At 43.6% G+C, this 13,399-nt stretch overlaps 1 protein-coding gene across 1 annotated transcript in view; it reads right to left on the bottom strand.

The window, feature by feature from the left end:
• COG2 (component of oligomeric golgi complex 2) overlaps positions 1-13,399 on the bottom strand; it is a 128,720-nt gene that overhangs the window by 20,212 nt on the left and 95,109 nt on the right. Inside the window, exons 15-16 of the mRNA XM_073671438.1 lie at positions 9,917-10,059; positions 5,678-5,817 (exon numbers count right to left, since the gene is read on the bottom strand). Coding sequence (XP_073527539.1) covers positions 5,678-5,817; positions 9,917-10,059 — 283 coding nt within the window. The remainder of the gene's footprint in view (positions 1-5,677; positions 5,818-9,916; positions 10,060-13,399) is intronic.

The raw sequence follows: 13,399 nt of genomic DNA, 5'->3' as shown, positions 1-13,399 counted from the left end.
TCTATACCACTGAAGTCCCAGCCAAACCCTGACTGGAAAATTATCAAAGCACGCCCTAGCTGACATCGTCAACCATGAGCTTCACTAAGAAAAATATTTCCGCATGTACCAGATCTTCTACCTCATCAAACAAGTCCAAAAATTCAAATGAGAAAAATCCTCAATACCATACATATTGCAATCCCCTGGAGGATTCTCCAAGCCTGGGGAGCCCTCTCAAGTCCAGGTCTCCCCTCAAAAGAGAAGAAAAACTAACCTCCAAAAATAACTACCAAAAAGAAGCCACACAAACTTCATCCCAAAATCCTCCTTCCTCTAACTCGACCCCACCAATAGATCCAATCAAGGATCACCCTCCTTCAACTACAGCTAATAAATTGAATTTTGAGGGAATGGACACATCCATCTCTCACAAGAGACCGAAACCAGAAAGTTGGGGTCACAAAGGCACAGTTTATCAGGAACATGCTGAAACTGACTCAGACTCTGATTACACAGACTCATCCCCAAATTTTAGCCCTGAAAAGAGCAAACAGAAAACAGAGCACGGACACAAGATTTTGAAAAAACTTCTCACAACTCATGTACCTTCAAAGAGTTTCCTCCACCCACAAACAACACTGAAACCTACATGCTGGAGTTAGCCAAAGTTATCAACGAAAATATGAAAATTACTTTGGACAAACAAACCACAAGGTATAAACTCCACTTTCCAAGTCTTTAACAAGAGGCTGGAGGACTACGAAAAAAGACTTACTTTAGTAGAAGCCAAATCTGACAAAACAACAAATGATCAATTTAATACCCAAGCAGAAATCAACAAGCTCAGAGCAAAATTGGCGGATTTAGAAGATCGTAACCGCAGAAACAACCTCAAGATACGCAGTATCCCGGAGTCAGTCCCACCACATGGTCTCTCAGACTACGCCAAATCAGTGTTCAAAAAAGCTATACCCACATTATCAAACCAAGAACTCACCATAGATAGGATCCACAGGCTACCCCGTCCCAACTCAGTTTCAGCGGATACCTCAAGGGATACAATTCTTCGAATCCATTTTTACCAAACAAAAGAGAAAATACAAAACTTCATCAAGGTAGAAAAAACCTTTCCTGAACCATATAATAACTTAAGAATTTACACTGACCTGTCCAAGGAAACAATTGATGCCAGAAAATCTTTCAGAGACACTACGACCTACCTGAGAGAATCAGGAGTGCCATACAGATGGGGCTTCCCACTAAAACTTCTAGTTTTCCACAAAGGGAAAACCATCGTTCTTTTCTTCCCAGAGGAAGGTTGCAAATTTATAGCCTCTCTGAAGGATGACTCCTCATTTAAAGATCCTCCTCTCCTCCAGAGGGACAATCGCTGAACTTCCGGCTTACCTTTACCTTTACTAAAAATTTGCTTATTCCATTAAAGCAGCGTTTTCCTTCCCTGTTTTTGAAGGACCTAACGTCGTGTTATAACTACATAACTTTTCAACATATATTTAATATGTATTTTGTCATATTATATTTACTATTTGTAAGGAATCCTAACTGGACTTCTTCATTCTGGGATTTTCTCTTTTAGCAACTTGGTTGCTTTGCATCGGACAATTCCACGAACTTTTTCCCCCGAAAAAAACCCTACGGACTAGTAGGTATTCCCTGGAGCAACTTGGTTGTTCTACATCGGACTACTTCACGAACTTTTTACCCCAGAAATAAACCCTACGGACTAGTAGGTATCCCCTGGAGGTTTGTCTAGAAGTCGTGGCTTTATTATACAAATATTCACTTCGCTTATCAAGTACAATCTAAAAATTGTATTATTGTTCTCGTTTGTTGTTTGCATTGTGATCTGTTCACACATTTTATGACACATTTATAATAAGTCACCTGTGTAGTCATCTAAAAAGCTTTAACATACTACCTGATTCCAACGCCTAAATCTTTCTACCTTTCCCAACTGAGTATAAGCATTCTCCAACATGAGTATTAAAATATCATCATATAATGTTAAGGGACTAAATAGCCCGAATAAAAGATTCTCCCTCTGGAAAGAAATTAACTCCCAAAAAGCGGACATTATCTGTCTACAAGAGACAAAATTCTCTGAATCCAATCACCCCAAATTCGGCCATAAAACCTTTACTAACATTTTTGAGTCTACAAACAAGAATAAAAAAAAAGCGGGGGTCACCACTATAATCAAAAATACCGTCCCCTTTAAACTTGAAGAAGGGGTTTCTGACCCAAATGGCAGATATCATATTCTTGTTTGTAGTGTCAATAACAAGATCTGTACAATTGTAAACGTCTATGCCCCCAACAAAAGACAAATCAGCTTTCTTAACAAGGTGATGAAAAAGATTTCCAAAATCAAGAAGGGAGAACTGTTTATTCTGGGTGATTTCAATATGGTTCCTGATGGTCATATGGACTCCTCATCCCCCAGAAGATGTCTATCCGCTTCCCTAAACCCGTGGCTAATAAAAAAACGAGCTGTTTGACGCATTTAGGTGCATCAACACTACCTCAAAAGAGTACACGTTTTTTTCAGACGTCCACCAGACTGCGTCTAGAATAGACCTTATTCTAACTGATGTCTTTTCCATCTCAAAAACTGAAAAAATTGAAATTCTCCCAAAAACTATCTCTGACCACTCCCCTTTGCTGGGAGAAATTAAGTTAGGCCCACCCCTCACTAATAGCTTTCTCTGGAAATGCAACCCGTCCCTCCTCTATTCACCAGAGTATAGATCTATAATTGAGGAAAATTTAAAACAATACTTCATTGAAAATGAAGATGAAACCATTTACTCTCTGGAATGCTCATAAGGCAGTCCTCAGAGGGACATTGCTGAAACTGTCATCCTCCATCAAAAAGAAGAATAGGGCTAAAATTATAGAACTCCAAGCCCTAATTAGATTTAAGGAGGAGATCCAAACCAACACTTACCCACCCTCTCAAAAAACTGGCCAAGAAATTAATAATCTAAAAGTAGAACTCAAAAAAGAATTATTTGCCCCCTTCGAATCTTTAGTCAAGAACTCACAATTTAAAGTTTATGCATCCTTGAACAAACCGACTAAATTTATGATGAACCGCATTAAGAAAAAGAGGATACAAAACAGGATTAATAAAGCTCTATCGGAGGATGGCACACTTAAACATCACCCAAAAGAGAATCTAAATTTTTTAAATTCTTTTTTCACTCAAAAAAAAAAAAGTAACAACTGAAGGCCGTTGACAGATGTCCGTCAGTGATCAGCACTCAATGGCTGATGTTTTTTTTCTGCACTGAGGATAACTCAATTCAGTAAAAAAATACCGTTGTAGATGACGATTATTATGGTATATTTTCACTCTTTATTAACTAATCAATTCAGTAAAAAATACCGTAGGAGACGATGATTACTACAGTATACTACTGTCCCTAATCTACCGTATTTTTCGGACTATAAGACGCACCGGACCATAAGACGCACCCAGGTTTTAGAGGTGAAAAATAGTGAAAAAAAAAACTTGCTTGCCTCTTATTCTGGACCCACAATAGGCAGGGAGCGGGGTCACACTGGCTGGGGGCTGCTGAGGCGGCCGGGGCTCTGGCAGCTGAGGCAGGAGGGGGCTGTGGCAGCAGGAGGGGGCTGTGACTGTATGAGCGGGGGGGGCTGTGGCTGTATGAGCAGGGGGGGGCTGTGGCTGTATGAGCAGGGGGGGGCTGTGGCTGTATGAGCAGGGGGGGGCTGTGGCTGTATGAGCAGGGGGGGCTGTGGCTGTATGAGCAGGGGGGGCTGTGGCTGTATGAGCAGGGGGAAGCTGTGGCTGTATGAGCAGGGGGGGCTGTGGCTGTATGAGCAGGGGGGGGCTGTGGCTGTATGAGCAGGGGGGGCTGTGGCTGTATGAGCAGGGGGGGGCTGTGGCTGTATGAGCAGGGGGGGGGCTGTGGCTGTATGAGCAGGGGGGGGCTGTGGCTGTATGAGCAGGGGGGGGCTGTGGCTGTATGAGCAGGGGGGGCTGTGGCTGTATGAGCAGGGGGGGCTGTGGCTGTATGAGCAGGGGGGCTGTGGCTGTATGAGCAGGGGGGGCTGTGGCTGTATGAGCAGGGGGGGCTGTGGCTGTATGAGCAGGGGGGGCTGTGGCTGTATGAGCAGGGGGGGCTGTGGCTGTATGAGCGGGGGGGCTGTGGCTGTATGAGCAGGGGGGGGCTGTGGCTGTATGAGCAGGGGGGGCTGTGGCTGTATGAGCAGGGGGGGCTGTGGCTGTATGAGCAGGGAGGGCTGTGGCTGTATGAGCAGGGGGGGCTGTGGCTGTATGAGCAGGGGGGGGCTGTGGATGTATGAGCAGGGGGGGCTGTGGATGTATGAGCAGGGGGGCTGTGGCTGTATGAGCAGGAGGGGGGCTGTGGCTGTATGAGCAGGAGGGGGGCTGTGGCTGTATGAGCAGGAGGGGGGCTGTGGCTGTATGAGCAGGAGGGGGGCTGTGGCTGTATGAGCAGGAGGGGGGCTGTGGCTGTATGAGCAGGAGGGGGGCTGTGGCTGTATGAGCAGGAGGGGGGCTGTGGCTGTATGAGTAGGGGGGGCTGTGGCGGTATGAGCAGGGGGGGCTGTGGCTGTATGAGCAGGGGGGGCTGTGGCTGTATGAGCAGGGGGGGGCTGTGGCTGTATGAGCGGAGGGGGCTGTGGCTGTATGAGCGGAGGGTGCTGTGGCAGGAGGGTGCTGTGGCTGTGGCAGCGATGGAGCGGTGTCCTGATACTTTTATGTGTCAATAAGGAGTGATAAAAGCTGTTTACAGGAGTCAGGGAACTACCAAGGAAGAGTGGAGAGTGAGAACAGTGCTGGTGAAAGGGAAGTGGAGGAGGGTGGGGGGGTTGACTAAAGGAAAGATACAGCTTGAGCTGTACAGCTCATCTGTGAAATGCCGAGTAAAGTACATAGGCTGTGAAAAAGCAGGCAAAGGTCTCATGTAGAGTCACCCAGGCAGAGCACAAATGATACATACTTGCAAACAACACACCAGGCTTTGGTCAAGAGGCTGGTGAACATGATAAGAAATTATAAAACTATGCCCCCTGATCTATGATTACATGGAGGAGGCGTTATCAGGAGGTTGGCTTGTATAAAAAGCCAGTAGTATCCCAGAAGGAAGGGGAAGAACTTAGGAGCTGTGTCTCCGTTACAGTGAATAGGTTTAAATAGCACATGCTGGATACTGTGACAAATCAAAACACTAACATGGATGTGAGTTTTTGAAGTTATGTTGATGTGAATACTTATCTCCCCGGAGTATCCCTTTAAACTCTCATCACAGATGGCAATACAAACTTTAAGGCTACTGAACAATCATTACCAAAACTGTTCAGTCCCTAATCAAAATGCATATTGTTGTAGCACATCCCCATTTTACAAATAGCCCTAGTTTGCTACTAGCTGACTGGTCAATAGTGAAAAAAAGGAGTTTCAAACAAGTCTCCTGTTTTATATGAGCAGGTATAGCTCCCCTGCCCTATCATTAACATGGGAAAGGAACAGTTGAGTATCCCTGTATTAGACAACTTGAAGATACAAGAACATCCATCCACATGAAATGCAAGCCTTGCATAGAATCTCACAAGGCACACTAGCTTCCAATCATTTGGTCAAAACTTCTTCTATACAAAATATTTGTAAGGCAAGTCCACTCACTTGTGTGTGCATTCAGAGAGGGTTCCTTTCAGCCATCCTTGTCTAGTTGCTATTTTTACTTTGTTCCCATACTCGTGCTGAAGTTGGAACAGCGGCTTGAGAGCATTGTCCACGTAGGAGGAAGCTTTCGTGGGCACCTCCTGCAAACAACAATGTACATTTCTCACAAAATACTGTTTTCACTTAAATGACATCTACCAGAAGAAAAAAAGGTGCAATAAAACTCCCTCTGAATATTTTACATCCATGGTGATATGTGATCACTAAAATTTACAGTCTTGGTGAAAAGTTTGCAACTTTGTGTGACTTTTAACCTTTATTTTTTAAACTTTTAAATCTCAGATAATATTTTTGCAAACAGAAAATTTTATAAAAAGGTATTCACACACTGGACTTCTTACCAAAATTATGCTGCAAAACTAGACAGTGCAAAGTTCTGGCTATATTTAACCCCTTTCCAACAATGACATGCATGCGAGTTATATAATGGATGTGGATGGATGGATGGAGCATGCCATGGGCTCATGGCAGGTGCCGGCACTGTTATACAGCGGACATCCTGCTGTAGCTGCTGCGATTGGTGGTAGGGCACAGCCTTCCTCACAGGTACACTTGATGAAGGGGGCATGTGACCAGTGAGTCAGCTGTCTCCAATTGTAAAACACTTCACATGGGAAAGCTGTATTTTACAAGAGGGAGGCTGAAAGGCAGATCTGAGCATGTGGCTCTACATCAAATGTCATTTTGAGAATAGGAGAGCTGTGCCATCTGCGAGGAAGACTGCACTATCAGGCAAGTGGTGTCTTAAAAAAGGAGGACTACTAATACTGATATCTTAGGAAGTGCCACAAAACAATCCCAACATAATGTTTAAACTAAAGATGAAGTGGTCAACCCCTTTTAACATTTTTAGGCAAGAAAAATTCTCCATCACACAAACCATATAACATCTCTAAACATGGTAGGCTACTGAGCCTGCCATGTGGCCACGAGCACTAGTTTTTAAAAAGGAGACTCGGATTTGTAGTGGTTTTTAAACACAGTTGCACAGTCAATTTATTTTTCAGTGGATCTGGCCCATTAATCTTCAATATAAAATACAAGTGGTAGACGGTGAGGCCTTGACAACCCATAGAACCTATTATCACATCTTAGGGGCGCTGCTAGGGTAACAAATGCCTTAGGTAATGTTTGCACTACTGACTACTGCATCTGCAGAAATAATGGGAAAGGCTAGCACTGGAGTTCTTCCTGATCCAGGCCATTACAGCTGACACCCAATGCTCAGGATGCTGAGCTCTTGACCCCTGTAACATACAGTAACTGTGCATTGAGGTGCGTTAAGTCATTCAAAACGTCCATGAAGCTATGCAGTTTTTCAGGTCACGCGACCGCCGACGTCAGTGGTCGCGTGACCTGTCACATGACTAAATGACGTCATGGCAGGTCCTTCACACCACCGCGACAGACCAGACGGAGCGGAGAAAATACCAGGGGCCATCGGAAGGTAAGTATAATCTTTATTTTTTATTTAAATTTTTTTTTTTTTTAACAAGTTCTATGGTACCCGAGTCTGGATGAGAGTCTCCTCTTCTCCAGACCCGGGTACCATCCGCACATAGAAAAGCATATTATCCGTGTGTGCAAATGTACTGACACGGATAATATGCGATTCAATGCAAGTCAATGGCGGTGATTACGCTGTGTGTCCGCAAAATTAATGGACATGCAGCGTATTTTTCCGCAATGATAATCCGAGGAAATTTCCGCAGCATGTGCACAGCACATGCGGATTATCATTGGGGACCATGGGGCACGTATTACCAAGCTTTTTTAAGCATTTTTGCTGCAGAAATTCCGCAGCAAAAACGCTTGAAAAACGCATAGTGGGCACGCAGCCTTAAAAGGCTAAGTCTGCAGTCACTCTGTGTGACTGAAGACTTATGACTCCCCCCCCAGCGCAGGCACTGTGTCCTGCGGGGATTCGCCGGTATGAGACCTGGGACCTAAGGCTATGTATATACGTTATACATACCCTGGGCCATTCAGCACCACCTCGCTCCATACACTGGTATGGAGACGGCCACGCACTGTCTAGTGACATAGTCGGCCAGTGGGCGCGTCTGACTAGAAGGCGCAGCCTCGCTCAATACAAGTGTATGGAGAACGAGGCCACACCAACTGGCCGAGGGTATATATAACACACACATACCCTCCCGTTACCGGGTCTCATACCGGCGAGCCTGCGCTGGGGGGATTCATAGGTCTGCTGTCACACAGAGTGACTGCAGACTTTTCACTTTTGACTGGACAACCTCTTTAAAGGGGTTGTGCCACCATAAAGAATACATTTAACTAAGCAGAGTGCTGTGTGAGCGCAGAAAGCATCTGTCTGCAATCACGCTCACACAGCTCTGACCGTGTGCTTATGAAGCAGAACGATCTCATACAGATATCAGACCTGTATGAGCGCAGGGGGGAAGAATCACTAAGACACTTCCCGTGCTTCTCAGCAATCTGTGCCCTGCCCTCGCTGTCAGACACATGTTAGTGCAGGGAGAATAAGTTGTGCACACTGGGGGGCGTGGAGACTCTTCTGATGACAGTTGCTGCGTATGCTCGGCCAGATGATCGGCCATTGGGAGGACGAAATTGAATAACGCCACGGGGCACAAGGGGTTATTTTGTGAATGGATTATAATTTTTAATAACGGTAAATTACAAAACCATTTGTTTCCATGTTTTCTGCTTAGTTTAACGTATTCTTTATGGTAGCACAACCTTTTTAATGTCCATAGCAACCAATTAAAGCACAGTTTTCATTTTAGAAACTAAAATGTGGCAGTGTAAATATAGTGATTTCATACAGGTTCATCTCACTAAATTAGAATATCATCAAAAAGTTAATTTATTTCAGTTCTTCAATACAAAAAGTGATACTCAATATATAGAGTCATTACAAACAGAGTGATCTATCTCAAGTGTTTATTTCTGTTAATGTTGATGATTATGGCTTACAGCCAATGAAAACACAAAAGTCATTATCTCAGTAAATTAGAATGATTTACAAAAAACACCTGCAAAGGCTTCCTAAGCGTTTAAAAAGGTCCCTTAGTCTGTTTCAGTAGGCTTCACAATCATGGGGAAGACTGCTGACTTGAAAGATGTCCAGAAGGCAGTCACTGACACACTCCATAAGGTTCCAGAGTTCCAATTTTCATTTGGAAATCAAGGTCCCAGAGTCTGGAGGAAGAGTGGAGAGGCACACAATCCAAGCTGCTTGAGGTCTAGTGTGATGTTTCCACAATCAGTGATGGTTTGGGGAGCCATGTCATCTGCTGGTGTAGGTCCACTGTATTTTATCAAGACCAAAGTCTACGCAGCCGTCAACCAGGAAATTTTAGAGCACTTAATGCTTCCCTCTGCCGACAAGCTTTTTGGATATGGAAATGTCATTCTGCAGCAGGACTTGGCACCTGTCCACACTGCCAAAAGTACCAATACCTGGTTTAAAAACAACAGTATCACTGTGCTTGATTGGCCAGCAACTCGCCTGACCTTTACACCATAGAGAATCTAGAGAAAGAGGAAGATGAGAGACAGCAGACCCAACAATGCAGAAAAGCTGAAGGCTGCTATCAAAGCAACCTGGGCTTCCATAACACCTCAGCAGTGCCACAGGCTGATCGCCTCCATGCCACGCCGCATTGATGTAGTAATTGATGCAAAAGGAGCCCCCTTCAGTAGGCCAATATGTCAGATTTTAAAAACATTTTTCAAGCGGTTGTTATAAAGTATTCTAATTTACTGAGATAATGACTTTTGTGTTTTCATTGGCTGTAAGCCATAATCATCAACATTAACAGAAATAAACACTTGAGATAGATCACTCTGTAATGACTCTATATAATATATGAGTTTCACTTTTTGTATTGCAGAACTGAAATAAAGTAACTTTTTGATGATATTGTAATTTAGTGAGATGCAACTGTATCTCCAGTCATCAGTTTATGATGAGTGGGGAGCCGCCCTAATGGAAGGCATGTCTTCGGAATAAAATATAAATATCAGATCATCTGTTACTTTTCTGGTCTTGTTAATGTACCATAAAATTGATTTCAACTGCATCGTGTTCTCTTCAGTCAACATTTAAATTAATCTAGATAAGTCCCAAACAAAATATACAGATTAGACTTAATAGTTCACTTAATGGTAAATTTTGGAAGTCAAGAGACTAACTTTGTTTGTCCTTCTGTAAAGCCTAGGGACTTCTAGGGCACTTTTAAAGTAAATCAGGCATGATTCTCCAAGGTCCACTGAGATTTTGCTATTTATAGTCGACAGAGGTGCTGATAAAGAACTGGATATGTCTCCCAGTGCACCTAGAAAAACACAAAAATGAAAGCATTCAGTATTTCAGAAATGAATTACATTTATTTTTTTTTCATGCAGAGAATAGCTGAGGTGCCTCTTTTCAGATGACTGGACAAACTTGGAAATTGAAATCAATGTTATCTGACAGCACCTTTGTCCTTTATCCCAGTTCGGATCTAAGGCGGCAATATGCCTATAGTACAAAAGAAAGAGTTATGGAAGGCTGCCCATTGACTGTTACAAGAGGACAAACCAGTATGAAAGTGTGGAGTATCAAAGGCATATTTCCAATTCAGACACATATGGCACATACACATGGATTCACTCTAAAGTCAATGATACACTGCTAGAAAAAAACAAGAGGAGAGCACAGAAGATGCTGAGAATTCTTGAACTTCAGAGTACACAGGAAGTTGATTCAATTTTAGGGGCATCAATTTGTCCAGTTCAGGAGCACAAGCGATCAATTATACCTGCTTTAATGCAGATGAAAATGACAACAGGCACACTGGAGAGGCAACCGCAGGACAACCCCCAAAAAGGGACTGTAGATGATTGTTAGATACATTTTCTCTCTACTTATCCTTTGTGCGATTCTGTCTAGTTTTACAAGTGTCCTTATCACTAACTGGTAGCATGAGGACATTAACCCCTTCACCTCCAGGCCACTTTCCCTTTTTCCCAAAGCCATAACTTTTTTTTATTTTTCCGTCAATATGGCAGTGTGAGGGCTTGTTTTTTGCGGAACGAGTTTGTACATTTGAACAATACCATTAATTTTACCATATAATGTACTGGAAAATGGGAAAAAAATCCCCAAAAAATAGAATTACACTTACGGGTAATTCGGTTTCTAAGACCCTCCACGACAGCACCACAGGAGGTTGCCTCCCCATCCTAATTAGGGAAAGGAAAAACAAGTAGCTTAAATTGCCCTCTCCCTCCCTCCATCCTCAGTGTTTTTCCAAAGTCCACACAGTATGAATGCTTGAACTATTTATCAACACCAAGGAATAACAAAAATTGGGGGGTAAGGGGGGGGGGGGGATACCCGTGCTGTCGTGGAGGGACTTAGAAACCGAATTACTGGTAAGTGAAATTCTATTTTCTCTAATCCCCTCGACGACAGCACCGCAGAAAAAAACCAAAGAATAATGCTAGAGAGGGACAATAGCCTGGAGGACTTTCCTGCCAAAGGCTACATCATTTCTAGACATTAGATCGAATCTATAGTATTTAGTGAAGGCATGGACTGAGGACCAGGTAGCAGCTCTGCTTGATGGATGCATTACCCCTTTTGGTCCAGGAGGACTTCGCAGATTCCCAAATTTTTAACCTCCCTTGATGACATAGGTGAGCTACTGTGGTCATTGTCTGAATAAATTGTGACATGGGTTCCCTGTATTACAGATCTTGCTACTCTGATGGCTTCTTCTACGGCTCTTAATACAATGAAATTTGAGGACTGGCCATCCATGTCTTTTGGCCAGACTCATTGGAAGATGGCTGAGATATAACCGCTCCCAAACCTCTTTTGCTGTTGTCACGAAAGAGAGAGGATATTGAAACCAGGATACTCCCTTTGCCAGATTTTCTTGGTTGAGTCACCAGTCGAGTGATATTTTTACATGATGGGGTAAACAGATTCTTCAGCTGAATGAACCTGGAACTTTGTCCCAGCAAGAAAGAATGAAATTCTGAAGAACCTGCTATTATTTTTGTGAAAGTTCGATGAGCTGAGGAAATCCGGAAGGGAAGAACCCTGAACTGGAAGTGGCATATTTTTAGATCGAGAGTGACAGATATCTCTGATAACCTGGACTGAATGGGTACTTGGTAATATGCATCTCATTGATCGATAGTGGCCATGACTAAGTCTTTGCTGAATAATGGGATTGCAGATTTTACAGGCTCCATTTTTAATCTTCTGTACAATATGTGCTGATTTAGACGTTTCAGATTTATAATCACACGGTAGGTCCCGTTTGTTTTTTTTATGAGAAAAAAATGGGAATAATAGTCCTTGCCCAGTTCTGCTTTTGGAGCAGGAGAGATAAATCCTAATGTTAGCAGATCCTGGAGCTCTGACACTATGGCCTTTTGTAACTTCAACCGATGGAAAGTATGCTACTTCCAGCTTTTGTGGGGGAAAGGAGGAGAACTTCATTTTTGTTCCCATCCTGAGTCCAGAATTTTTTGATCTGATGTTACCTTCTGCCACTGGGAGAGAAACCACAAAATTCTACCCCTTATTTGTTAGGTGTCATTGTCTCTCAGTACGTTGGCTTTGAAAAATATTTTTTCCCCTTTGGGTAGCTCCAACGACCTGTTTTACCTCTTCCTCTGTAATGAGGGTTTTGACTTTGTTTAAGACAAAATGGTCTTCTTTTCAAAGTTTTTGATTCAGGAAGACTCTTCTTTTTATCCGCTGCTTTCTCTAATATATCATCCAGAGCTGGGCCAAACACGAATTCTCCTCTGAAGGGTATAAAGCACAACGTGGACTTGGATGTAATATCCCCGCTCCACATCTTCGACCTAAGAGCTCTTCTCGTGGTATTTGAGAGAACCGAAGCCCTTGCTGCTATCCGAACGGATTCTGCGGAGGCGTCCGCTAGGAATTCTGTTGACTTCTGTAGAAGGCAATGAGGCCTGCAAGATCTTCTCTAAGAGTACCTCCCCAATATGTTGTAACCAATGGGACATGGCTCTCGTGATGCAGGTGGATGCGATATTTGTTCTCAATGCAGCCGCTGATGTCTCCCAAGACTTCCTTAACAGGCTATCCATTTTGCGGTCTAGCGGATCCTTAAGTTGGGAGGAGTCTTCAAAGGGTAAAGTAGTCTTCTTGGCTACTTTAGCCACCTGGATATCCACTTTAGGAATTTCTGTCCAGCATTTTACCATGTTCTCATCCAATGGGAAACGCTCCTTCAGATCTTGAATATTCAGCCGTCTTTCCGGGGACTCCCATTCATCCAGAATGAAATCCTATACATCATGAATGGGGAATACCATCTTCCCTCTTGATCTTAAACCTCCAAAACATCTCGGGTTTCAGCCCTCTGCTATAAGCGCCGGCCACAGACCCTGGATTGTCAAGACAACCCATCGGCACCTCATGATCATGTGACAGGAGCACAGATGGGTGGAGCTAGTGACGCGCATCCGGTTTGCACAAGTTAAATGCCGGTCAGAGATTGACAGCAGCATTTACCTAGTTAACAGGATCGCGATTCCACCCGCGGCTGTTAGGGGCACATGACAGCTGATCAGATCAGAAAAGATGCGGGCTCAGCGCCGGAGCCCGCATCAAAGCGAAAAGGAATTTATCTAGAGGCACAGTTT

This window comes from Phyllobates terribilis, unplaced genomic scaffold, assembly GCF_046119375.1.
Source record: "Phyllobates terribilis strain yellow unplaced genomic scaffold, ASM4611937v1 Scaffold_3__8_contigs__length_932513732, whole genome shotgun sequence".
Classification (NCBI taxonomy): Eukaryota; Metazoa; Chordata; class Amphibia; order Anura; family Dendrobatidae; genus Phyllobates; species Phyllobates terribilis.
This window is presented reverse-complemented; position numbering and strand designations above follow the sequence as displayed.